The sequence below is a fragment of the Epinephelus fuscoguttatus genome, linkage group LG10 (assembly GCF_011397635.1).
Source record: "Epinephelus fuscoguttatus linkage group LG10, E.fuscoguttatus.final_Chr_v1".
Classification (NCBI taxonomy): domain Eukaryota; kingdom Metazoa; phylum Chordata; class Actinopteri; order Perciformes; family Serranidae; genus Epinephelus; species Epinephelus fuscoguttatus.
Genome location: NC_064761.1, coordinates 32,092,280 through 32,120,230, shown reverse-complemented (window position 1 = coordinate 32,120,230; position 27,951 = coordinate 32,092,280). Strand labels below are relative to the sequence as shown.

Below are 27,951 nucleotides of genomic sequence, written 5' to 3'. Positions count from 1 at the left end.
CGCACTCAGGCTCAGGGCCTGAGACATCCAGGACTACCAGAAAGCCTCCAGACCAAAGCCAAACTCCCTCCACCCTCCACCCCACCCCATGTGCATCCCAAATCTCCCCTGCCTGCTCAAAACTCATCCCAACAGACAAATGCAATGCACAGACTGAACATCCTTTGCACACACACATAATGAACATGCCCACCACAACAATAGGAGCATAGACTTTATGCATTCATGCATGAAATGTACACACTGATGTCTGTATGTACGGAGCTGCACTGAATACATACGCCATGGACTGTATGTATGAGCAGACACTGAAGCATGATGTGCTGACATCAGACAAAAAGAATAGAAATGCATTAAAGTGTGGAGGAATCCTGATCCAGCATGATGTCACCCAGAGGGGCCCGAGGGCTGAGCGAGTGTGTGTGTGCGTGTACACGTGGGCGAGAGGAAAGGCGAGTGACTGAGCAGAGCCAATGTGACTGAGTGAGACTGTCCTTAAGGTTGCTGAAGCAGAAGTGCAGTGTATCAGTGTATTGTCTGTCTCCAGCAAGGAAAACGGAGAGGAAATCCTTTTCCCCCCGCTGCCACTGTGAAGTGAAGTGAAAGATGCTGATGAAGAGGAGTAGGATTATTGTGAAGAATTTGGCTCAGTTTTGTCTGGGAGGGCTCCTTGTCCTCGCCTGCTCTATCATCACACACAAACACAGACAGAGACGGACACATTCAAACACACACACTCAGCTCCCACGTGCAGCGCAGTCCGCCCTACAGCAGTGATGAGAAAGGGTGCTCAACTCATCCCCCTTCCTCTCTGGATTGAGCCAATCAGAAACAGTCCCTCAGGTCAGGTGGTCTGATTTCTGTCGCTTAAGATTAGCATCAAAAGATTTGACTCTTGCTCACAAACACTCAGGCAGGATGACTTCATTTGATGCTGCACAAGCTCCAGCACACTGACAGTCCTGTTAGACAGGGCTCCAGTAAGAAACTTACAAAAATATATTGCACACCAACTCGTGTTGTTCTCTGTGGACAGAGGGCATGGAAAAACACAGTTTAAGCAGCTGAATACTACTGAAAACTTCATGTTGAAGCTCAAAAACCACTGAGTGGACAACCTTGTTTCTCTTAACATTGAAAACCATCTGTCTTATTTTGTGTTGTAAATTGTCTCATCTGAAATTTCCAGTAGGACATTTCAAGCATTTGCAATTAAAAAAAAAATGTTTTATTTTGTGAAGCAGCAACAGGAAGTAAGTTAAAAACAGCAATCACACTCGGTGTGCACCAAAACAACCGGACCCAGACCTTCTTGAAGAGGTGGTCTTGGTCCGGTTGCTCCTTGCACAGCTGCAACTGCAACTAGACATCCCTGCAGGTTTTCAAATGGCTTTTACGTAACTGCTGAGAAATTCTCAAACTGGCCATCATGACGTTATACCGGAAAGTATGTACAGCTAAATAGTGTTGAAATATAATGACATTTAGATAGAGGTAATTATGTTAACAGTGGTGCAATGGTTGGCACTGTCGCCTCACGGCAAGAGGGTTTCAGGTTCGAACTTGGCGGCCGACCAGGGCCCTGAGAGGTCACTGAGCTCGCTAAAGCTTGCATTGGTGCGTCCTGCAGATCCACATCCATCCTGGCAAAATATTGAGTGTCACATGACTGACAGAGCGTGATCAGTTTGACAAATTCAGTGACAAATTTATTTAGAGTTTAGATCCTGAAATATTCTTATTTTCCTCTCCTAATATGCCAACGATGTCTGTCAAAGGATCTGGGTAGTAAAATATTCCCCTCAGTAGCATTTAAATTTCAACATGAAGTTTCCAGTGGTTGCTGCATGTCCCTGTTAGGTATACAGTTGGTTATGAAAGTCAGATTATCACCGTTGTTCCCTGCTGCCATAGTGGAGGTGTATATAGAAAACAAAGTAGTGTGTCTTCAGCTCTCCGCCAGCTGCTGGATGTCCTTGACTGTAACAAGGATGCAAATTAACTTCCTGCCGAGCAGCTTTCACGGGATAGTTTTTGAATAGATGATTAGAGCAGGATGACTGATGGAGGCTCAGTGGAATTTATTCCTGTTTGCTCGACTGCTGCTGATCAGCAACGACTGCAGGCTATATGAGCTGCGTTATTTGCAATAGAAATAATCAAAGGTCATTTGTGAACATGCAGTGAACACGGGCGATGCTTTGACGCAGTCACTGTACAAGTTTGAGATTGAATGTCTATTCTGGTGATGATTGCAATATGGTAGAAAAATCTGCACCTCTGATTGCAGTGTTTATTGTGGAAGAAAAGCCTGTGTTTTCTTGGCAACATCCTCCTGCCTCCCAGCCAGCAAAGTTTCTTTCTCATCTTTCATGGGCGTCCTCCATAGAGTAGACAAGGCCAGATGGATGACTGCTGCTCTCTTTGGTCCTGCTGGCAGTGAGACCAACAATCCCATAATGCTCCCTGGAGAGCTGCAGAGAGCTGCATGCCAGGAACACTCTGCCGTCTAACTCCCACAGACACCTTGTTTAGTGGGCGGCTGGTTGAAAACACACACACACACACACACACACACACACACACACAGGCTGCTGGTCGTTGCCACAATGATACCGTTAACAAAGTGAAGACACTAATTAAAACATTGAAAATTAATGTCCATCTGTCGCCGTATCCTTCTGGAGTTGTATGTGGATCTTAACCACTTGTTCACATGCAGCACAAAAACCACACAGAGACACTGAGCAGAGATTTGTCCACCATCTCCCTCCCAGACAAAAGAGTTGGAGCCATTGCTGTCTTCTTTCGCCTTTCGCCTAAAATAGTCTTACAGCTAGAAGTATGCAGCCGAGAAACCGAAGACATGATGGCCACAGGTCTTGGATTGAGGGTGATCCTCAAATCTGTTTGGGGTTAAAATGCAAAGAAATCTCTGACTTTAACGATTTGTAATCCTTGTTACATTGATTAGAATATTGAAGTAAAGTTTGCCTCAGATGGCTTTACACCCTGCACACCATGCAACAGAGCACCGATGTTTAGACTTACATTTTGTCAAAGAAAACTTTAATTAGTAAGAGAAGGAGGAAACCTCAGGAAGAACAACATAAGACAGATCCCACCAGGGGTGTAGCAAGATGTCAACACTCTGTGTTTAGCACAAACCTAGGGGGCCTGGGTACATGCACGGCAGCAGCGTTAGCAGCAAAGAAGCCGGACTTGCTCGAACGGTCCGCTGGAAAACCGAAGATCAAGGACGCGGCGACGGCAGCCGCCCGTGGGCAAACAAATCAGTCTCCAGCGAATCTACCTAGAATCTGTAGGGGAGGGGGGGCGAACATGACTCACGACAGTATTTTGAATTTGAGTGCAGTAACCGTTTTGACCACATTCTTACATACAGCGCCTTTAAAGAATGTTTAGCTGACGAAGTCCCTGAATCTCACTTCCAGGACACGAATTCCCCATTTTCTAGATACTGTAGACATGAGCCACCCTACTGTCCATCTGATTGGCTAGTATTCATTGCCTTCATTGGTTGGGTTGGTTATAGGTTTAGGCTAGAGTCCTGCACGGATGTGATTTTCAAGACCTGCTTCCAAACCTGCCTCTGCGATATGCACTACCGCCCCAGCCCAACCACCCAGAGACATGACTAATTCGTTCTGCAATCCAATTGAACCCACTGACACGAGATCCACAGCCTGACCCTGAACCACACACAATTTCAGCAGTCAGAGGTTTAAAATGTGGAAGAATTAAATTGAAATATTATTATTCCAATCCGACCTCCATGTTCTTTGTTTAACCCAGAACCGAACCTGGACATAAAATACCACCTACAAATCACACGCTGAGTACCCGTGGGTACCCGACCAGATGCAAGACTCTGGTTTTGGCAATAGGAGTAAGATTGGTTAAGGTTACGGGTAGTACGTCAGGGTAAGCCAATCAGAGGCAGAGTAAGGCAGGGTAGGGAGGGTCATGCCTTTTTCTATATGAAGCAAATTTGCTTCCAGGACGAAAAGGCATGTAATAACGTTCTATACAGCTATAATAAAATACATTGTGGAGAAACAAAATGACAATATAAGGTAAATAGATTAGAATATATTTGAAAAATGTTTATCTGGAAGTTGAATTTGAGTCCTGCAGACACTCTTCACACAACACAGCTTTACTTAGAGAGCTGGGTATCAGTATTGCCGTCCTCCACCGACAGATCTGAGAGGCTGAGCCGCTTCTCTCTCTCTGCAAACTCCTTCCACCTTTCTTACTCCCTCCTCTTGCCATGCTTGGGTAAAAGTCTTTACCAAGGAATGGGTGTGTCCACCTGTCTAGATCCATCTGAGCATGTCCTGACCTGATCTATGTCGGGGGAACCACACTGTCAGTTGACCTTCTCCTTCTTCCTCTTCTTCTTCTCCTGTCTTCTTCTCTGCCTCTTACTAACCACCCTGCATCCTGACAGACAACTTGCATCTATGAGTGGGCACAAATTACTGTCCTCGCTGGATCCAAATTATTACCTCTCAATTGCTGAATCTGTACAAAGGCTATTCAGTCAGTATCTAATCATTATGCAGAACGCCTGACTGGAGGAATTAATACAGTCATTTCAGGTCAGTACCAAACTAGAGCAAGATGTTTGTCACTGTATTATAGTCATACTGCATTACAGATAATGGCAGTACTACCTATTTTAAAAACTTCTGCCCACTCATAGCAGCTCTGTCTGATTGTCCACTTCAGACCACAACATATGCACAAGCAGATCACTATGTCTTATATTAAGTCCTCCTGTTTCACAGTGATTAATTTAGTATCAAGAAGTGTTTGCCTAGTCAGTATTTTGTAGTATATCCAAAAGGTTACAGTCAAATCCATTTCAATGGTCAGTTTCTAAAATTGAAATGGAATTGGTCTGTAACCTTTCAAAAGGCGGAGGACAATTTGGGCACGGTGGTTTGTGTGAGTGTTTGGTCTGTAATAGGAGTACCAAGAGTCCATGTTTCCACATTCAGCGGCATTAACATGCCACTCACTCTCTGTTTGTCCTGTTAGGATCTGGAGTGGATGATGCCGTGGGAGAGGTGTCCATCCACGTGGAGATCTTTACTCACCCCAACACTGGAGAGCACAAGGTCACAGTGAAAGGTAAAGGAAACTATACCTATCTTAAAGTCCTTTGGGTGAAATCAACAGCTTCGATGACAGCTGATTAAACATGATATACTGATGAAGACCATGTGATAGGGTTGAAATCTCTGGGAAAAGCTAGCACAGGGCCGTCATCACCATTTTACATTGGGGGGGAGCCATTTTACATTTACATTTTCTGCGACTCAGCAGTTAAACTTTTAAAACGTTTTCAAACAAAACCTGTGAATCAGAGGTGCCGTACAATACTATGACATTTTTATGTTATTATGTTCAATACTATATTTATTTATGACTTAATACACTGTGACACTTTCATGACTTATTTTGTTACATGATATACCATGACATACTGACATACTATGTCCTGGCTACACCAGATGGAGAGTTTGAGAGACAGCTGGAGGCATGCGTCACTTACTAATACGTTTCATTGTCTCAATGCCAAAGGCACACGCCTGTGCAGTAGAAAGTCATATGGATGCATGATATTGCCATGTTAAGGCAGAGGCATAGAAGCCAGTGCTCGGCTGCTTTTCAGCTACCAAAGAAAAATATGACTTTGCAATAAAATAAAATCCCTATTCTCTCCAGTCACTTTCCTAACAAGGAACTGAAAATGAGACCTGAGGGAGAGCCAGTATTTTCTTGTTCTGAATTTTTCTCACCGCTTCACATTTTCACACATTTTCTCCACATGAATCTCTCTAAATTCTCTCTCTCTCTCTTACCCACACCTTCCCACTCTCTTTTCCTCCATCTCTCTCTCTGTGTCAGTGGTGGCTGCCAATGACCTGAGGTGGCAGACACAGGGAATATTCCGGCCATTTGTGGAGGTGTATATCATCGGCCCTCACCTCAGCGACAAGAAGAGGAAGTACGCCACCAAGTCGAAGAACAACAGTTGGGCTCCCAAATACAATGAAACCTTCACTTTGTGAGTAATCATCCTGAGGATGACTGTTTTGTTTTAAGGTTGTAGCAAATGTGTGAACAGATTGTCGTTAACTCCCTCCTCTCCACTGCAGCACCCTGAGTAGCGAGGTGGGTCCTGAGTGCTATGAACTGCAGGTGTGTGTGAAGGACTACTGCTTCGCGCGAGAGGACCGCACTGTGGGCATGGCTGTCCTGCAGCTGAAGGATGTAGCCTCTAAGGGCAGCGTCGCCTGCTGGCTACCACTAGGTAAACGCATCCACATGGATGAGACGGGCCTCACTGTCCTGCGTATCCTCTCCCAACGCAACAACGACGACGTGGCCAAGGAGTTCGTCAAGCTCAAGTCGGACCAGCGCTCTGCAGAAGAAGGCCGCAGCTAAGAGACATGACAGAAATTTAAAATGACCCGTCTGAAGCTCAATCAGACGTTGCCACCTACTGCCCCGGAGCTCTCAGGAGCCACCGCTAGCCACTGCCCTGATGATCCAGTGTTGTAAAAGCACAGATAAGACACCACACATCCAGTGCTGTAAATACATTCATTTCAGTGGAAAGTGCTAAACAAGTCATCACTAATCTTCTTCAAAAAGCACCAGTGTATCTCTATCACTGCAGATATTATATCAGCCATCCTTTTGACGAACAGTATATAGAGTTTAATCACAGAGCATATATCTACTTTCCTCTGTCCAAAGAGGTAAGTCATGCCATTACACGCACGCACGCACGCACACACGCACACACACACACACACACACACACACACACACCTCGTTTGACTGGTTAAGGTGAGAAATATCTTGTAGCCTTTAATATTTTGGCTTCCTCTCGTCCCCTCCCTGGCCTTCACCCGCTCAGAGAAGGGACGGCATGTGCCAACAGATAATCGCTGAAATATGCCAAGACCAGCCCTAAGCACAACAGGACCAACTGTCCAACTGACCCATTAACAACAACAACAACGGCTGCAAGGCCTCAAACATTCCAGATATCGGGCGGGGAACAAAGCACTATTTAGTTAAGATAATTTTAATATTTATTTACTGCTCTCTTCCAAATTATATTTATATTTAAATAATTCTATATATCATATAATATATAATATACGAAGGACATATGTAAAGTTATATACAGGATTATTCGATGGACGCGTGGTCCTTGAAAGATTGTCCTCGTCTGTCTTTATGTCCGTCTACCCTGTAACAGAGCACACTGCCTGACACCCTCAATGCCTTCTGTCTTGTTGACCCTCGTATGGTGTGTCTGTCTCCTATATAGCGACAGTATAGAGAGTAATCTGATGAAAACACGCCTTCAAGCACTGTGATTCATCAGAGTATATGTGTGAGAATGTCCAAGTGTGAATGTATACTCTTGAGTGCGTGCGGAGCTTGTAATGCGCGAGTGTGTTTGTAAGATCGTTCTAATGTCGACCTCATGTAGCCGCCCGTGTTGCCTGTTACCTGCAAATGTAATCACAGAAAGCCATCACAAGCGACGAACATCACACAGAGGGGGGTGTTCATACTCAGATTAGATTCTGGAGGATTTTCAAAGTGTCTTTTACTCTGGGGAGGATGCATCTTATATCTTATGATGGTTATTTCCATCGTTTTTGTTGTTACTGCAAACATTCCCAACAGCCTGTACTGGGTGTGTGAGAGGTGCGCGACAGAGGGAGAAAAACTGCCACTTCCTTTTCTTACAAATTGCCAAATCAAAACCTGCATGTGAGGAGATCATGGAAACCTGAGATCCTATTTTGCAAAAGCAACATGCTCTGAGGCAAAAATATCTTAGAAAACCACACACGCTGTACCCCAGGGAGAGCAAAAATCAGTAATGATTTACCACCCATGATCTCCAATGATCCAGCTGCAGGTGCTGTAACCCTGATCTCTGATACAGAGAAGTCAGACCTCTGCTAAAGGGCTGCAGATCCAGGCCACACCAGGTCTGGCACTGACATTTAAAAGAGGGCCTACAGCTTCGCAGAGATGTAGTGTGAAGATTTTAGAAGCACAGGGTCTTTAATGCACCCATAATAACACGTTTATACTCAGATATTTTTATTTTATTTTCAGTAAATGTTTATGGAATGACAGGAAATACACATCAAGGATTCAGATCATCCTACAGTGAATTCATTTCTTTAATCTAGAGTTGATTTCATGTGAAACTAAATGTTTTGAAGTGACTATTGACTGTCCAGCATGTCTCTTAATTCAACTTCTATTTTCATGAATGCCCCTTTTTTTTAAAAGATTGATTGGTTTATTTATCTGTTGAGGTGCATATGTTAGTTGTAAACAAAAAAAAGCATCCAGGCGAAAAAAGAACATTTAATGACAGGGTATTTTGTTTTTTTCTATTTCTGCCTCTTTCTTTAAGTTCCCCCCAAAGCACTTAATCATAAATGAATAATTTAACAGGCCCCCTCTTTTGAACAAGGTGTAAGAACTGAACTCTATGCATCTAATCTATAAAAATCTATGTAGATGAGTCATTTTTGAAGCAGTCTTATAATGTTTACATTGTGGATTATTCTTATTATATCAGCACAAGTGTTTGTCTGATATGTTGTACATGCTGTCTCTATCGTAATGGGCCAAATATCACAGCTGTAGTAGAGCTGATTAGAGACTGAAATTTGTTTGTACAGCTTTTCAGCGCTGAGGAAAATGATGTGCATCGGAGAGATCGATTGTTGTCGTTGGGCATTGTAAATAGCTCGGATGTAACAAACACATGTCAGAATATGTGAAGTGAAGTTTGCTGCTCTTTTGTAGACTTGAATTTTTTGCTCTGGGTGACTGGGCAGTTGGAGCTTATGTGTGTGTGGGTGCCCAATCTGGATATGTAGCTATTATGGAAAGATATAGGGAGGCAATGTGCACACTGGAGATGAACAACAAGCAAATAGTACAAATCTGGTAATTTAAAGGAATACTTCACCCCCCAAAAGACAATTATTATATCAGTTACTCACCCTGTGTTACTTTGAATTCATGGAGAACACTTTGTGTTTCTCACATGCTTCCACAGTGAACAAATATTCCAAAAACTGAGAATATTCATGATGAATTGAGGTCAAAGGGGTCCACGTTTAACAACAGGAAAGCTATGTCAAAACAACTTGTGCAGTATAATCCGAGTCTCGTTTATCCAGTCGTACGCTCAATATTTCCCAAACAGAGAGCCCTTTCTGACAGGAAACTGAACTGAATGTGAAACTTAAGCTCTCTTTCAAGCCAGACTCCAATGACAAAAACATTAATTTTACCTCTCTGAACATAGGAGCGGCTGGTCTACTGCTGCCTCAGGCAATTAGTTTGTTTGTCTTATTGTGTGACTTTGGTGTTTGAAAGTGTGAGTTAGGATTCACCAAAGTCACACAATAACACAAACAGAGTAACTGATCAAGGCAGTGGTGGGCCAGCAGCTCCAGTGTTCAGAGAGGTAAAATTACTGTTTTCGTAAATGGAGTCTGGCTTGGAAGAGAGCATTAATTATGTTTCACTTTTAGTTCAGCTCCCCATCGGAAAGGGCTGTCAGTTCAACACATTCTCACTCCAACCTCGTCACATATTGATGTGATCATGGACTGGTCATGGACTTTCTACGTCCACATACGATGTACAAGGCACCCTGGGTGCGTTGGTTGTTGACGTTCTGGGACACTGTGTCAAGTTCTCTTCTGTCAAGATACACTTCCTTGTTCACAGGAAATTTTCCATTTACATACAGTCTCTTTCAAAATAAATGTACTACGTCGGTAAAACACAGCAAATTAATGTTATTTTTCCTTAACCAACAAACACACGTGGTCGGGTTTAGGCAACAAAAACACAGCAACTGGCCGCGTATCATGCCAACATTAAAGGACGGCTTTTGTCTTTGGTTTCTGACGCTGCTAGTCACTGCCCAAGCATCAGATTTCGATCACTTCGGTCTGGGACCGTGCTCATATGTGTAAGAAATACTGAGCATTTGACTGGATGAATGAGACTTGGATTATTCTGCACGAGTTGTCAGAGTTTGTCAACAGATGTTGTCAAACGTGGAATCCTCATGACTTTAATTCATCAAGAATTTGATCAGTTTTTGGATTCTTTGTTCACCATGCTAGTAAAACATTTCTTCACAAATTCAACATAGCACAGGGTGAGTATTTGATATACAAATTGTCAATTTGTGGTTGACGTATTCCTTTAATTGGCTCGATTGAAAGCCAAATAAATACACGACCAACTCCTGACTTATACTGGCATTATAGATCATCATGTAGGTATATAAGTAAAACTACCTATCTATGTAAACAAAATCAAAACATGTTTTTATTCTCTGGTGTGCACAGGGTCTTTTTATTCAAGGAAACATCGCACAGTCTTTTAATAACTTTAAATAACAGGTACACAACTGTCACATAGCTGGAAATGCCACGAAAAAATCTTTATTTATTGCTGTTGACAATGATACTTTAGTCTCCTCGGTCAGAGGCTCAGTTTGCGTGTTGGTGTATTGGACTGGCATGTGGGACAGGAATGCACACAGAAGTTAAGGACAAGGATAAATGTAGAAGCACAATGAAAAGCACACAGACAAAGAGCAGGCAGACATGCATGATCTGTTCTGTCTAGCTGACCAGGCCACACAGACAGCTGCACAGCGACGCCGGTCCCATACTTCCAGAAAAGGTGCATGACAGGAACAATGAAACAAAAAGAAAAAAATTTATTGTGCCAGCACGCATAATTATTTGATGTTAATTGCCAATTGCTGTCTTCTTTTATTTTGATATTTCATTATTGTTTTCTATTTTTCAAATGTTTGTGAATATATAAATATGTATTACTGATGATGTGTAGTGGTACAAAGTACTCGCATGAGAATTTTTTTATACACAAGATGTTTCTAATTTTTTGCGTTTTTTTTATTCTGGTTGTTCTTATTGGGGGTTGAGGTTACTGGGACTGCAGTCTCATTGTGTTTCTGCTTCCAATAAAATATGAAGAAAAAAACTCTGTCTCATTGCTTGTTTGTCCAACCGTAATGAGACAGAGCTGCACCATTGCTATTCCTTACCTGACTATTCTTCATTAGCATTCATCCCATTTAGCTGAGATATACATTTTTGAAATAAACGCTGACCTTCTACAGTGTACACACTAATCCACTGGTAATTGACGGTATAATTAAACATCTCAATGCCGTTAAAAATCAGAGAGAGGAATAAAGCTCACAACACCTCCTGGAAGTTATTTAAATTTCAAACGATAAAATCCAGTGCGCTGGGAACTCAAATTTGCTTTAACATTCATATGTTTTCTCTGAAGAGGCAAGGCTTCCTGCTCTAGACTCTGCGAAGAAAGGAGATCTTGAGGGAGTCTGGGATGACTAACTGCTCAGCATGGAGGACTGGGGGAGGCATGTAGGGAAATGTGACTGGAAACACTCGCCTCACATCCATGAGGAGCTGCGGAGGATGACCGTCAGAACGACCTTTGAGAAGCCCCTAGAAAAGCAAAGACCACTCCCATGTTATACAGTACTTTAGATTAATAAACATATGAAGTCCTTGCAGCTGTAGACACTACCTGGACAGTTCGGATGAAGTTCAGTGTGACTCTTTCATCAAGGTCACTGTTGGGAGTGTAGAGGGTCAGGATCTTTACAATCTGTTTAACAAAACAAATACCAACAGAAAATTATATACACTTAAACTGCATGAAAATGTACTCTTTCTTTAACCCAGATGCAGACAGATAGAGACCCACCTGTTGGCTGGACAGGGCAGTGCAGGTCTGAACAAGAGCCTGTGCTTCTGCCTCGGTCTTTTTCCCAGTCTGCAGCAGCTGAGCTGCCTGAATGAGAGGCTCCAGTGTGGCCACAGCTCCACCTGCCTGCAGACCTCGGCTCCGCAGCCACTCCTCCAGGAGACTCACATTATAACTGAGTGTCAAGTGAAAGATAGACTGATTGATAAATAATCTAACATATTTACTCTAACACAATTATCTGAAGGGGATAGAAAAAACAGTGTGAACAAAAGGATTAAAAAAAGACAGGTAAGGTATGTTATCAAAATGTCGTAAAAATCTCATAGCATAGTATGCCGTCAAAATATCATAAAAAATGTCATAGTATAGTATGTCGTCAAAATATTATAAAAAATTTCATAGTATAGTATGTTGTCCGAATATCATAAAAAAATGTGATAGCATAGTATGTTGTCAAAATCTCATAAAAGACTTCACAGTACAGTATATCGTCCAAAATATCATAAAAAATGTCATAGCATAGTATGTTGTCAAAATATCATAAAAAAAATGTCATAGTATAGTATGTTGTCAAAATATCATAAAAAAATGTCATAGTATAGTATGTTGTCGGAATATCATAAAAAAAAAATGTGATAGCATACTATGTTGTCCAAAATATCATAAAAAAACGTCATAGTATAGTATGTCATTAAAATTTCATAAAAAATGTCATAGCATAGTATGTTGTCAAAATATCATAGAAAATGTCATAGTATAGTATGTCGTCAAAATATCATAAAATATGTCATAGTATAGTATGTTGTCGGAATATCATAGAAAATGTCATAGTATAGTATGTCGTCAAAATATCATAAAATATGTCATAGTATAGTATGTTGTCAAAATATCATAAAAAATGTCATAGTATAGTATGTCGTCAATATATAAAAAATGTCATAGTATAGTATGTTGTCAATATATAAAAAATGTCATAGTATAGTATGTCATCAAAAATAAAAAATGTCAATGCATACTACACTACAACATTATCATGTGATTTCAGTGGCAAACTCAACAGTTTAATGTGGAATGAGATTGAAAAGACATTTTGTTTCATGTGATCCAACACAGACAAATTTTCCCCCTTTACATTGCAAAAAGGAAAATAGTTTGAGCTTCAAAGAACTGGATCACAAAGTTCAATCGATATGATATAGCAGGATTTCTGTATACAACTGCATGTTTTTATATAATATAAAAAATGTTGCATATATGCAGATTAATCTGTGTATATTTCTACCGTATTTGCACGCCACGGCTCCAGCAGCACATGTCTTTCCTCAGCAGCAGGCTGTTGAGAGCAGAGGCAGAGATGAGGTAGGTGATCTGGTGGAAGGCCTGCTCCATCTGTGTTAGGGGCAGATCCTGACGGGACAAAGCTGTGTGAAGTGCTCCCAGCTCCCTCAGCACCGCCGCCATAGTAGGAGCATCACCTCCCACGGTCCTGGGGTCCGAGCCTGCTCGCTTTCTGGACGTTCCCAACTTTACTGCTGAGCCAGACAGACCTGGTATGGTCTCACTCTCCAACAGAGAGGGGACTGAGGATGATGAGAGGGAGTAGAAGTTATGATAAAGGAGCAGTAAAGGAGAGAGCATTAACAGCATCAGTGTTCTCTTCATTTTGGCAGTACCTATGATGTTTTGGAGGCGTTTTTCAGTGATGGAGAGGAGCTGCTGATAGGCCTGGATGCAGAGGTCACTCAGGGCACGGATCAGGTCACTCAGATCAGCGTTCAGTGGGACCAGTTGATCTGAATCAAGGGCCTGGAAAACAATCAGTTCAACCATTTATTCATGTAGTCAAATATCTTTTTTTTTTTTTTTTTACGACAAAGATGCTCTCAGTCACTGAATTGCAAAAGATTAATAAATGCAAGTTCAACCAACCTGTTTTGGGGAGTGCTGGGTCAACAGGTCATGCAACAGACAGGCGTTCTTCAGCCACAGAGCTGTCATATCTACATCATTACTATGTTTCTGCAGGGGCAGACAGAAAGACAAAAGGTTATATTATCACTCAGAGATCAACACTAATGTGATGAAATTAAAAAAATATCTCTGTGCTATTATGTGTATGTGTGTGTGGGCTTTGCTGTGGTTTACTTTGTCCACAGTGGCCAGACTGTTGGACAAAACAATCCTCAACAATCACATGAAAGTGGTTCAAAGTCAGCTGTCAATGCCTCTCCGTAAGTGACATGATGTGATCTGCCCTTACACATTAAACCTCAGCCATATGGTGCACCAAGCAGACTGTGGTTACCTTCAGAGCTGCCTTCATAGCGGTGACAGCGGCGCTGCAGAGTGAGCGGGTGTGAGTTTGGTCTCCGTTACAGTCAGCCTGACGAACGCACAGGAAGAGCACGCTGGCAGCCAGGCCAGGCGGCAGAGACAGGGCGCTGTCAACACGGATGTCTGGACCACAGACAGAGAGAGCAGCGATGGCAGAGTGAACATGGCCAGGTCATATTTGTCAGAGTGGTAGAGTTAGTGGAAGTTAAAGTTTATTTTTGTGCGTCACATTAACCTCAGAGGCAAGGCTAATAAAGTGTGATCTACTGAAGTGTTTCTAAAGCCTTTAAAGAATCTCCTTGCTGTTGTAGGAGACTATGAGTCATTCAAATAAACAATATGGTCATTTTTCAGTGTTTGCTGGATGTTTCCAACAGGTCTGTGCCAAACAGTTGGAGGCTTCAAAGCTTTTTCAGAATTAACATTTGAATGGTTGTTGAATGGTTATTAATTCTGTTTCAACACAGTATTTCTGCACAGCTGCAGATAAAGATTAGGCTGCACTAATATTATTAGCGATATACAATTTGTAGAATCAGATTCCAGTGGTCGCTGCGTAGGGTTGTTTCTAATCTCTCAAGACAGATTCTGCAATCTACATTGTAGAGGAAGATTTTTTTTTTTTTACCGATGGATTTACAGATTGGGTTGTTTCTGACTCGTCTGATCCAAACATTTCCAATAACTCCAGAACATGGTAAAGTCCAAAAGTCAAAATGTATTGAAAAAGATGTAATTGCTTCCAAAATTCATATCATGTTTTTGTGTCATGTTTTTTGGTCAAAAAAAATTGTTTGCTCCCCCACTTTTCACACACAAACAGGGGTATGCACCTGTATTAACGGGGCAGTCCAGCACCACCATAAATTCTATCTGTCATGAAAATTTAGGATTTTAAGGATTTTGTTCCAGGAATTTTAAAATGTTTTTTAGGAGGATGACATCATAAAACTTTGTTGAGAAATATGATGCAGACCAGGTATTTACACAAACTATTTAAAACTTTTTTTTTTTTTTTTCACAAAATATCAAATCAATAAATTGTGAGGATTCTTTTCTTTGTCTTATGTGATAGCGATTGATAGTTTTTGGGTTTTTAACAAAACATACCATGTGAGTGTAGCTAAGAAAAAAAAAAGCTGTTTAATTTAATTTAAAAATCCTCCACGGGGGACCTATTTGTCAACATCTGCACGTGGGAATTATAAGTGTGTGACATGAAAAAAGCAGTAGACAGTATCATGAAGATTACATGTCTTGTGTTTTCTTTTTCTTTTTTGTCTTACGTCATGATAAGCGTGATAACACACGTTAATAGAAGCTTTTGTGCACAGATATAGATACAGGTGTGCCTTGAAATTTTGGCTTGCCCTTTGGTGTGCCTTGGGCCACAAACTTAGATAAAAAAAATTACAAATGCAAATTACTTTTGTGAGTTTTCTATATGAAAGTTTGAATGCTTGTGTTTACTGTTTCACCTGTGATGAGGTTCTTCATGAGCTTGGTTTCATCTCTTTTCCTACATTCCAGCAAACCAGTGACTGTGGGCTTCGGTCGAGAGGGAGAGGACGGCGTCTCTGGGGTGAGAGCTGATGGGAGAACTGGGAAAAGAAAACATCACAACATGAACAACAGAAACAGCAGCACCAGCAGAAAAACTGCAGAGATGAACTTAAAGTGTTGTACTCATGATCTAATGTTGATATTTCTCTAATAATAAGTGTTTACTCATCTGCTCTTTGGTGTATTTTAACATCGTATTTCAGTGATGAAGAAAAAAAACTGTATTCTGAAAATGCACAGCAAAGCAAAAGCTCTGAATTAAAGCTTCTCATGAAATCATACCTTGAGTCAGGAGTCGTCTGAGTGACACTGTGTTTTTAAGCTCCTTCAGCTCTCTCCTCAGTCTGACACACTCCTGCTCTCTGGCCTCCAGCAGCTCCTGCAGTTCCTTCGCACACACACACACACACACTCACATTTAGGATTTGTGGCTTATAGCTAATGCTCTGACTGATTTTCAGTAGAAACAGTCAGAAACACTTCAACTTTTCAACAAGATTAACAACAGCTGGAATCCACTGGCTCTATCTTTATAAACTGTGGAGTGATTATGTTGGAGAGAAGTGGTAGGGGAAAGGTAAGGCACTTTAAAAGTCAGTGGAAGAAAAGGTGCAACATCAACATATGTGCTGAAACAAAGACCATAAGGGTTCATCTACTCATTTTTTCATTGTAGCAGAATGAGTCATGCACCACAGATGACTGCCTTCATAAGTCGATACCTGTTGCTGTGCAGCAGAGGAACAACTAGAGACCGCTTGACTAAGCTGGCACCTCAGAGCCTCCAGCTCCTCCTCTCTCTGACTGCGCTGGCTACGCAGCTGGCTCTCCAGAAACCTGACACAGATGAGGGGAAGAGGGTGATAGAGTTCATCCACTTATATTAATCACAGCATTAAGGTGTAGTGTGTAGGATTTAGTGGCATCTAGTGGTGACGGTGCAACATTGCAACCAACTGAAACTTCTCCTGTGTGCCAAGCGCATACCTCTTCCTAACGAACTCTGGCGGAGCAGCATCCAGATACATTACGAGCAGCAACATTCAGGGAGCCTATCGAGCCCTGATGGAGCCTAGGAGTGGCTTGCTGTTGCTTAGAAAATAGGTTGTAAGTGTGTAAAGCTTTGCCAAAATAAAGCCAGGGTGGGTGGTGTCTCAAACAAACGACAGAGAAGGTTAGGACTTTTTCACTGGGAAACACTAAAACAATCAAATGTTCACTCGCTGGCTCACTTGCATCACGTCCAGTCAGGAAGAGGTGGTGGCCAATGTGAAAACGCCAATTGCCCTATCATTTGTCTGTTCTGAGCTACTGTAGAAACAACAAGGCAGACTACATGGAAGAGGACCAGCTCCGTATGTAGATAATGACTTATTCTAAGATGACGAAAACACAACAATTCATAGTTTCAGGTGATTATAAACTAATGAAATCATAGTTATGAATATCAAATACCATTTCTGCTAACATGTCCCCCTAAATCCTACACACTGGACCTTTAAATTCAAGGGGAAGCAAGTTGATACACGAGTGACAGACTGACTTGTTGGCCACTCGTACAGCATCGTAAGCATGTGCCAGGTCCTCTCCTTTCATTTTCACTGTCGGGTCTTTGGCCACGTCCATCCTCTCCATCAACTGGTCCTGTCGACGCAAACATGAACACAGTGTGACATTTTATCGCCTGACATGATGAGATTATGTAGCAAGTTGGAAAAGCACCCAGGCATACACACAGTGAGCATCATCATAAGGGGGTGAAAAGAAAAAATGTTTTTGCCACCAAACTTGAGGGAAGTTTCGTGACATTTCCCTTTGAGTTTCAGACTCCTACATTCCCTCACCATTGGCGTGTCGCAGCTCCAGACTGAGACTCTCCTCTCCAAGCAGTGAGACGTCACGCTGACCCTGCGGACCTCCTCCGGGGAAGGGAAGGCAGATGGGAAGGGTGACAGTGAAAGTGGGGTGAGAGACTGGGGTGACAGCGGAGTGGGGGAGGGTGAGAGAGGAGAAAGAGGCTCCAAGCTCAGACTCTGAGTGGAGTCCGTTCTTCTGTGGCCCTTGGTGCGCTGTTGAGAGGAGGAAAAAACATACCCTTAGCGTCCACGATGAGAATTTTAAACCAAAAAAATATTTCTATAAAAGTATTTAAGTGTGTCTGTAGGTGTAGTTCTGAACCTCGGTGAGCAGACTCATCTCCCTGAGGTTGTCGTATCTCTGTTCCAGTCTGGTGAACTCTCTCAGGAGACCCTGATACTTTCTCCTCTCCTCATCCAGCTCCGCCCTCAGAGCTGCACTCGCCTGAGACGCAGCCTGATCCACACACTCTGCACACACATGGAGAAGAAGAAAAACACAGGATGAGAGAAGACAAAGGGTTTGCCTATGAAACTATGCTATAAAGTGAGACCTTACTTTCTTGAGCTTTTTCTTGTTCAAGCAGGCGAGCAGAGAGATCCTCTCTTTCTTTGCAGAAATCATCCTTCTCTCTCTTCAGGGCTTGTAATTCCTTGAAAAATAAGACAGAATAAACGACTAAAACTCCATCAAAATTAAGTAAGCTTGCAACAGCTGGTCAGGCAAAAGAAAATGTTTATTATAAGAAATCCTGCATTCTTCATGTTTAATAATAACACAAACACCAGCATGGTGTAAAATATGTCCGGTTATTCTGGGGCTGGTGGACCTACTTGTGTGAGCTGAAGGATCTCCTGGGCAGCTTTCTCCTCAGCTCTCCGTCTTTCCTCCATCTCCTTCTCGCTGATGACGGGACCAGGCTGAGGCTTCTCCTGTATCTGGCTCTCTAGTTTCTGTATTGTCGCCCTCAGAGCCTCCAGCTCAGCACTGCTGGCCTCTCGCTCTGCATGCAGGGTCTCCCTCAAAGCTGCACTCTCCCTGGCCTGGACGCATACATATACAACTTTACTGTGTGAATGAAAGATAAAAATCTTGAAACAAATGTTTAAGCGCTCACAAGGATCAAACTCCCTTCACCCACCTCCTGGTCCGCTTTTAACTGCAGCTGCATCAGTTTGACCTCCATGCCCTTGTTGAGCTCTCTGTACCTCTCCACTGAGCGGGCCTCCGTCTTTAGCTTCATCAGCTCCCTCCTGGCAGCCCTGCGGCGCACACAGCACTGCATGAACACCACTGCCACGCGTACTCGCCTGTACGCCTGCCTTGCCAACCACCCACGCACTCTGGCCTGAAGCAACACTGCAGCCCGCTCCGCCAACAACTGAAGAGAGATATAAGGTTTACATTTTTCATCAGGTTATGTCTATACAACTTCACACTTCACAGTTAACTTCTCTTCGAAACAGGTCAATGTCAAAGAAAAAGATCAATCAGCATTAAGGGTGTAATTAAACACTGACCAGTCTGTATCTGCGGCGTGCCAGTGTGCCCCTGGTGAAGGCCTGGATGGTGATGGTGGCCTGTCGGATCATGAGGAACAACTGTCTGACCACCACCATGCGGTAAGTCTTCTGAATTACTAAAGCAGCCTTGGTGTAGCGCAGGGTCAGGGCCAGTCTGCAGCCAAATTTAAAGGTAGAATATTTAATTTATATTTAAAGGCTGTTTCTGGCAGTTTTGTGTTGGAGATGATTATTTACACAAACTAACAGTACAGTCAGGATCACTTTAGACAAAGAAATGTTTATTTCCATTTGCAGTATTGTATTTGGCTATATGGCTCTGTTTTGGGGCCTCTCTGCCCTTCCATACGCCTACATGGAAGGGCAGAGAGATGTGTTCTCTCTGTCTTAAGGCTTTCAACGCACCTACGTGGAAAGCCTTAAGGCAGAGAGAACGCACCTCTCTGCCCTTCCATGTAGGCGCATGGAGGGGCAGGTAGGTTTGCTCTCTCTGCCTAAGGGGAAGACACATCACCTACAGGTCAGCTTCTCTAAAAATCTGTCACTTTCCTTTCAAGAAATAAAATAGCACGGTGCTAAACTGTAATACAGAGGATATACACACATTTTATTTTGCAACAACTTGTACACCAGATAGAATATATATATGTATCTCTCACACACAGAGACACACTTATAATTTCCTCACCGTCTGGCCAGAGCTCCTCTGCAGTATCTCTGTATGGTGACAGCTGCCCAGCAGATCCTGGTGTATCTGATCCTTACCAGCCATCCTCTGACCCGGCTCTGGATGATCACAGCAGCAACACGCAGCCTCTCAGCTCTCAGCCTCTCCAGAAGAGCCACCTGACCAGCACGGAAAAATACTTTGGTCTTTCCAAAGCAGTACTGGTCTGGGTCCTGGATGAGCTCAGGCAGGGCCCGTCTGCACAAGGCCTGGGCCTGGTCCTGGCTCTGAGGGCCTGGGAGCAGAAGACGGTACCTGCAGAAGAACTCCTCGTACGTCCATCTGGAAGATTAGTGGAGTATTAGTGTATAAAGGAATCTTCATAGCATGTCCATGTTATTCATTATTCCTGCCTGCCTCCTGGCCTTTACTTTGACTTGACTTACTTTAAATTACTTTAAAGACTAAGTGCTCATATTGAATTAGAGTTTTGCGGAGACTTTGTGTCTAATCAGTACCTGGATGGAAAACCTGCAGCACTGATGCGGATCGTCTCCAACACCCCGCAGGCTCGCAGCTGCTGGACTGTCCTTTTGGGGTCAAACCTGACAAAGCAAGGCTGTTAGGCTGCTTGGTGCACACAGCAGTGTCAGGGAAACACAAATCGAATGTGTTAACTTTTGCATTATATTTTGCAAAAATCAGGCAAAACAAAACCTACATGAAAGGTTCTTTGAGGTCGTTGGGTTTAATGCAGCGGACATAGTGAGGAGTGGTGCTGTTTAGAGTGTCCATCAGCATCTGTAAGGACTGACGAAACTGAGAGGGACCAAAAACACAGCATTTAAGACAGACTGCTGCACCAAAACTTAAGTGAACTGAAGAACAGAGACATAACATCTCACCTGGAAGCCCACTGTCAGTTTATGTTCTTTGATGGTTCTCTTTCCTGAGCGAACACTTCCATTAGCCACAGAGGGAACATTTCCCTGCTGCTGGAACAACTCGGCCACCAGCTCAGACTGACGCACACATGAACACACACAGAGATGAGTCAGTGATCCCACAGTCACATACAAACTGAATGAAATGTAATACGTCACACATGTCTACCTGACTTGCTTTGAGGATGTTAATGAGCTCCTCAAAGACTGTGTCTCGATTCTTGTTTAAGAAGCCATCGCATTCATACTGCACCTGATGAAAGAAGAAAACTGTTAATAATAACAACATACACCCAAAAACATACACTCTCTCAGTCCAAAATCAGATTCACTACAGTCTCTGTGAGTTGACCTTCATCACTCACCGTGTCAGCAAAGTGCAGAACAACGAAGGCGCTGTTGGACATGCGAGGTTTCTGGAAGTGAGGGTGGGGTTTGCCGGTCAGGTGTTGGTCGTACAGCTTCTGTACCCAGCTCACATCTGAACCTTTAGGCATCTGATGATGAAGACAGGAAATGATTACTGAGAATGGAGTTTGGGAGATCATCATTGAGACAAGCGGGTTAAAAGATCAAGAAAAGATCCAGTGAATGAAATAACAGCTAACATGTTTATGTTTAAGTTAATATACATATACATATCATCTTTACACTGGCTCCCTGTTTGTTTTAGAATAGATTTTAAGATTTTACTGATTACTTTTAAAGGCTCCTCGTGGTCTCTCTTCAAGCTATATCTCTGACTTCGTACTACCGTACACACCAGGATGTACTTTGAGGTCCTCGGGCAGCAGAGGTCTTTTGTCTGTTCCAGAGTCTCGGCTGAAAACTAAAGGGGACAGAGCATTTGCAGTCAGGGCCCCAAGACTCTGGAGCAGTCTGCCCGAGGAAATCAAGTCGGCCGAGTCAGTGATTGCTTTTAAGTTCCTTATTTAAACATACTTTTATTGGAGAGCATTTCCTGATTTTACCTGAGTTTTAAGTTCATTCAGACTGTCTTTCATTTCCTCCGTTTTTATATACTAAAGTGTTTTGTTTTTGTTGTTTTTTTTATCAGTTCTGTTGGTTTCATGTCGTGTAAGCACTCTGTATCTCTGTTTTGAAAAGCGCTGTGTAAATAAAGATTATTATTTCATGTGAGGATTGAGCCAAATGTGTGAGAGAGAGATATAACGACAGACAGAGGAAAAGACTGATAAAATAATAAGGCATGGAGAGTCGAGAGAGTGACAGCTGACTGACCCTGCACTCCTCGTCTAAAAGATCAAACAGGCCCAGTTGTCCCTCTATGAGATTGATGCACTGCTGATTGTCACTGAACTCGATCCTGCTCCAGGCCAGCTCTTCTCGGATGTACTCCTCCTGCTCCAAGTGGAACACATGCTGCAGACAAACACAAAATAAAAATATAAAACTTAAAGAGAGCTAAAAGAGGCAGAACACCTCACCACCCTGAGGATAAAAACACAGTGAGGACGCTTTGCTATGAAGACCAGATTATCACACTGGGAGGACAGACTGTGCTTGTTTCACTCTCAACAGAACGGCCGAGACAGAGCAGCTCTTCCTCCTGCATTTAGTAACTATGAGGGAGACAAATATTGTTGCCTGAAATCAGTATCACAATATATTGTAATTTTGTAAACTATAAACCCCTAAAAAGTACACCCCACCGCAGGAAAGTGAGAGTAAGTCACAAATGCAATCAAGTGTACATTAACTTGCAAAATTAGATCAAGATGAACATTATCAGTGAAAGAAAATGATGGTAAGAAACATCTGTTGCTGTATTATAACAAAGCTTGTCTGATTATATTTTTATTACATCTGAAATATTCTAACTTTTACTGGTTTCCATGGGGGCATGTGAGAAAAAGTCTCTTCCAAAAATACTTTTATCTAAATGCATATCCTGATTTTATCTGAGTTGCCTGTTTATTTTATTGTTGTTGTTTTTTATTCCCCCTTCATGTATTTTATCACTCATTTTCTCTCTCAGTGATGCACTTTGTACTTTGGTTTGATAAGAGCTCTATAAATAAAGATTATTATTATTGTATAATACAGAGGTTATAGGGCTGATTGAAGTGTTTAACAAGAGTAATTTCGCAACTTGCACATGCAGATACAATGACACTGGCTGTAGACACACACACCAGTACACAGAGGCACAGAGAGACACGTCAGCCTGTCCCATGACTTACCCTGTTGAATTGCTGTTGCAGTTTTTCATTCGCATAGTTTATACAGAACTGCTCAAAACTGTTCCGGTCAAAGGTCTCAAACCTGCTCGGAAAGAAAACCTGTCAGTCCCACTGTAGTAAAACACTTCAGATTAAACTATAAAATAAACTATGAAGTGTAATAAGGTATCCAGTGTCACTCACCCATAGATGTCAAGTACCCCTATAAAGGATTTAGTGTGTCCCCTCTGTGTGCGCAGAGCAGAGTTGAGCCTCTGGACAGTCCATGTGAACAGCTGGCCGTAGATATGTTTGGCCAAAGCATCTCTGGCCTCTACAGCCTGCTGGCCGGACACGGGTTTGACCAGCATCTCTCCCCCTACAGCCAGTCTGCGATGGCACAGCCAGTGGGCCATCTGAGGTCCTTCCACTCCTAACAGCTTGGAGAAGACAGCCAGAGGGTGGTCGTCTGCCTGAGAGATAACAAAAGGACTCAGATCTACCTGTTACAGTATGTGCACTGGTAGAGGAAATAGGATGACAGTTGAGAAAAAAAAAATTCTTACATCAATATAACTCCGGTCAGAATTTCTCCCACTGGCCTGGATGTTGACATTTCCCAGGTGCAGAACAGCTGACAGGATCCTGAAGAGCTCCATCTGCTGGTCAGGCTGCACACCTGCAATTTGAAAAAATACAACACTTTTATTTGACCTTCAATCAACAACATGATTCCATTACATAAACTTACAGAGCCAAAACAGTAGCATCCTCAAACATCATTGTGGAATGTACTGTGCATGTGTGTGAGAGAGCAAACACTCTACCCAGAACGGTGAAAGCACTGCGAGTGCGTTCAAAATCCGACAAATCATCAGTTCCAGGAATCTGCATCTCTCCTCCCTGGCTGGTGTAGTGGAAATGCTCAGGTGCATCTGCAGGAAAAGCACAGAGCACAGACAGAGGGCATGCAACATGGACATTATAATAACAAACTGTCATTAAAGCCATGAATGGAAAGAGTGTAGATGTGGTAGTTTGTGATTGATTCTCACCCAGTTTAAGGGTTCTCATTTCAGGTAATTCTCTGGAGGCACACAGCTGGTAGAAGATGTGGTAGTTCCTCTCTGCTGATGCCTTACATGCACATAAACATACAATATTAATGGACAGGTAACATTTCACATCTTAATATAGGAAGGATTCTTACGTTCTAAATATCACTCTTACTTGGAAGACAACCCTTGACTTCTCCAGCAAGTATGTCCTCATGTTTGCCCCGATGATGTCCCCTTTTCTGCCAAAGCCAATCTCGATGTACTTCCCAAAACGACTGCTGTTGTCATTACGTGTGGTTTTAGCATTCCCAATGGACTGTAGGCAAAAGTGTTGTTTGTATTTAAAAATAATAATAATAAGAATAATAATAATAATAATAATAATACATAATTAACAGGGAACTCCTCATTTCTTAGTGACAAATTGTTTAACCATCTATCACCTCCATTATTGGGTTGGAGGCCAGAACTCTCTCTTCCACACTGGTCTGCTGAGCTGCTCCTCCGACCACAGCAAAGTATCGCATGGTGAATTTGGCCGAGACTGTTTTCCCCGAGCCAGACTCTCCACTGATGATGATAGACTGGTTCTTCTCCTCCCTACACACACACACACAAATAGCGCATAGTGTATTTGTAGTTAGAAAGACAGTAGAGGGAATATTCTAATTGATGTACGTTTTACTGTTTGAAAGGTTCCTGGTGGTCATGACATGATCTCTAGCCTTTGACCTCTGACCTGGTCATAGTGCGGTAGGCTTCCTCAGCCACAGAAAAGATGTGAGGTTCCATGTCGGCCATGTCCTGACCACTGTAAGCGTCTATCACCTCCTCTCCATATATGGGGAGCTGGTCATAGGGATTGATGGCCACCAACACAATACCTGGAGGGACAGGAAAACCATGTTACATCAGCGTGGGAGTGTGAATATTGACAGAACTGAGCTTTCACAAGAAGAACATTTAGTATTAATAGCTATATCATTTTCAACTGTACAGAAAATGCATTTAAACATTTAATTTAAAGAGTAAACATTTTGGAATTCTATTAAAGGGACAGTTTGCCCCAAAAATCGGAGTGTTGGACATATCTGATGTAGAGATGTCCGCCTTCTCTCAAACAGCAATGTCTCTTTCCAGAAAGATAATCCACAGACCTTGCTGTGAGCAGTTTCATGTAGGAACTATTTTCATTCTACCAAACTATACCCACCAAATGTATCATCACGCAGAAGGAAGCATGCATCTACTGTTGGCTCGCGTAGCACCACTGAACTAGCTAACATTACAGCTCAGCTGAAAAGGACGCCATTAATGTTTACATTGCGTGCTTTCACAAGCTGAACCTCTCATTCATGAGTAGATGAACACTTCCTTCTGCGTAATCATGCAGTGGTGGGTGTAGTTTGGTAGAAGGAAAATAGTTCCCACATGAAACTGCTCACAGCAAGGTCTGTGGATTATCCTGAGTTTCATGATTTCTGGAAAGAGACATTGCTGTTGAGTTTTTCAAATTTATTTTTTGGCGCTTTCAGCACCACAGGCCGAGTGCCATCTAGTTCCATTATATAACATTTCTACGGCCAATATCTCCAACACTCAGCAACTCACACTAAAACAATCTTGACTGACAAAAAGAACTAAAGGTAAGAGGAAAAATATGTATTTTGATTTTGGGTTGAACTGTCCCTTTAACTTAAGCACTCGTAGTTCAATCTAAGATAAATCCAAATCAAGAAAATTCTCTAAAACCTGCTCTACTTTCAGTCTAACTCAAAGCAAGCACATGTCACTCATAACTATAGTGAATATTATCATGCAACCTTGCTCATTTTATATGGATTTAAAGGTTAAAAAATGTCATGACAAACCCACAAAGATTTAAAAACAACAAAAATGTGATTTTGTCTAAATGGGCAGAGTGACGTTTAGAAAACTTTGCATCATCTACATAACAGAAAATATTTTATTACACCTTAAACAGGTGGTAGTGAGGGAGTCGCCTCCCTGGTTCAACCTTTGACCTACTGTAATATAGTTCACATTACGAGCTGTAATTACACAGACAGAAGCACACAGGAGCTGTCTGCTGACAGCACAAATCTGAAAGACCTTCTGTCACTAACATTGTCCCACTTTCAGTTGGACAATCATCCCAGTCTGAGCTAGACTTCCCTAAATCTTCCTTTTGCCCGTCTGTTGCTCACCACAGTAGGTGTAGATGCTGCTGTAGTCCAGGAATCGAACCCGCAGGTTGTGCAAAACGGCAGGTTCATGGAGGAAGCTGAGAGCTGTCAGATCATTTTCCCCCTCCAGGATGTCGGGGTTCCCCAGCGGTGGGAGATCAGTGGGGGACGCCACTGGGTAATGTGCCTCCTGCCAATGGAGGAGAAAGTTAGGAGTTGTTGTTGTGGGAAATTTAAAGTGTTTTGTAAAAATTTAAAGTGGACATAGTTATGAGGACTATGACATTTGAATGGTACTATGTGTCTCACCTTTCCATTAGAGAGCTGCAGCAGTACATGTTTGTCCCCAGGACTGTAGTCCTGGAGGAGCAAGGCTGACACCCAAACTGCATCTGGGTCAGGGATCCACACACTCGCCCCCTAACAAGGGAATAAACTGTTTCAGGAATGTGTTAAATAAACAGGAAAAGAGACACTGCAGGTTGAACACACTCAGCATGTACTGGACCCCTGTGGAGGGCAGTAAAGACACTTCTATTGCATAATATTATATTTTCTGTCCCGACACTGTTCAGGTACATGCAACACTTCCTGGCCTCACCCAGACAAGATTTTTGTCACCCATCAGCATAAAAGGCTCCTAAACAGTGTTAAAAATTAACACTGGTCATCCTGCTCTAAATTGCCTGCGTGGATTAGTCATTATCTACTTCTAACGTATCTAAATCGCTTATTAATGCATCCACTTTACAGATAAATTTCACACTATATTTCTTACAATTTTACACATTATTGACCACAAAGTTTACAGAAGTAAGGATGAAAAGTTTTTATCAGAGCAAATCTACAAGTTACTGTAACATATTGGCTCAAAAATCAGGAGGGGTAAACATTTAGGCAGTTTATGAAAATTCTTATAACTGGGAAATGCTGACACACACATACCAGATGTGTCATACAAACACTACAATACTTACATCATTAGCAATGTTTGTTTTTACATCATAATCTGTCTCATCTTTGTAACACCATACAAATGCCAAACCTTGCAGCAGAGTACAATAATCACATTAAACATAAAAAAAAGTCACTCTTACCTTGCTGTATAGCTCCAGAGACATCATCTTATCTACTTTAAAGCATGCCAGAAGACATCATTTAAAAAAAAATCTAGATGTTTAACATCTACATCTACATCTTTATCCTCCACACCTCTGCAGTACAGCCACTTGGCGTCCCGGTGACAGTATTTTGCACTTTGTCCAGGCTCACACGAAGACACGAGGACTGCCAGGTTAACTGTTAATCTGTGGGAGGACGCAGTGATTGCATGGAGGGATTTCTCCATTTAAATGTGCAGAGTGTGAAGTATTCAAGTGAAGTAAAGTGACAACTCCTGACTAGGGGACATATGTTGTTTTCAATGTATAACAATAATACTAAAAGACAACTGATGAACTGTACAATTAAGCCAAATAGTGAGGGCAATAAATGCAGGGTGTCTATGTAAGATGAGCAATTTGGATGAAAAAGCAGATAATTTCCTGTGAATATTGCATAAATGAGTTTCCCTGATATTTGTACATTTGTTTATACAATTCTGTTTTTTTTACACAATGATATACTGTAAAACTTCAATTAATAGCCCAGGCTACTAATTGCTTATATCACTGAAATCAACAGGCCTATATTTGGGACAGGACTTTAATTCCTTTCACACAAATCTGTTGCTCAGCAAAGATCAGGAAATACAAAT

At 42.2% G+C, this 27,951-nt stretch overlaps 2 protein-coding genes across 5 annotated transcripts in view; one reads left to right on the top strand and one right to left on the bottom strand.

The window, feature by feature from the left end:
- Positions 1 to 6,496, top strand: part of unc13a (unc-13 homolog A (C. elegans)) — a 65,735-nt gene extending 59,239 nt beyond the window's left edge. For all 4 annotated transcript variants that reach the window (XM_049588862.1, XM_049588861.1, XM_049588860.1 and 1 more), the window contains 3 exons: positions 5,068 to 5,160; positions 5,941 to 6,100; positions 6,192 to 6,496. In XM_049588862.1, the coding sequence (XP_049444819.1) occupies positions 5,068 to 5,160; positions 5,941 to 6,100; positions 6,192 to 6,480 (542 nt within the window). In that variant the 3' untranslated portion in view covers positions 6,481 to 6,496. The remainder of the gene's footprint in view (positions 1 to 5,067; positions 5,161 to 5,940; positions 6,101 to 6,191) is intronic.
- A 4,957-nt stretch (positions 6,497 to 11,453) lies between these two features.
- Positions 11,454 to 27,429, bottom strand: si:dkey-110c1.10 (unconventional myosin-Vb). Its single transcript, XM_049588863.1, has 35 exons — positions 27,293 to 27,429; positions 26,505 to 26,615; positions 26,217 to 26,385; positions 24,749 to 24,893; positions 24,453 to 24,609; positions 24,182 to 24,325; positions 24,007 to 24,088; positions 23,779 to 23,886; positions 23,518 to 23,630; positions 23,156 to 23,424; positions 22,973 to 23,054; positions 22,011 to 22,151; positions 21,134 to 21,265; positions 20,938 to 21,021; positions 20,730 to 20,846; positions 20,546 to 20,643; positions 20,343 to 20,429; positions 19,846 to 20,166; positions 19,155 to 19,311; positions 18,776 to 19,015; positions 18,468 to 18,677; positions 18,193 to 18,286; positions 17,956 to 18,104; positions 17,622 to 17,846; positions 17,321 to 17,421; positions 16,500 to 16,614; positions 16,060 to 16,165; positions 15,693 to 15,815; positions 14,186 to 14,337; positions 13,810 to 13,899; positions 13,554 to 13,686; positions 13,163 to 13,460; positions 11,878 to 12,052; positions 11,698 to 11,778; positions 11,454 to 11,615 (listed from the first exon to the last, which is right to left on the bottom strand). The coding sequence occupies exons 1-35, from the start codon at positions 27,317 to 27,319 to the stop codon at positions 11,454 to 11,456; spliced, it is 4,998 nt and encodes a 1,665-aa protein (XP_049444820.1). The 5' UTR covers positions 27,320 to 27,429.
- Between the last annotated feature and the right edge of the window lie 522 nt (positions 27,430 to 27,951).

Bases quoted from the DNA above. Each gene is read 5' to 3' on its own strand.
- si:dkey-110c1.10 (XM_049588863.1), bottom strand. From the start codon at position 27,319: ATGATGTCTCTGGAGCTATACAGCAAG. The intron at 16,615-17,320 runs GTCAGTCTGTCA...CATCTGTGTCAG, and splicing joins GCTGTACGAGTGGCCAACAA to GTTTCTGGAGAGCCAGCTGC. The intron at 13,687-13,809 runs GTTGGTTGAACT...ATTGTTTTCCAG, and splicing joins CCCAGCACTCCCCAAAACAG to GCCCTTGATTCAGATCAACT.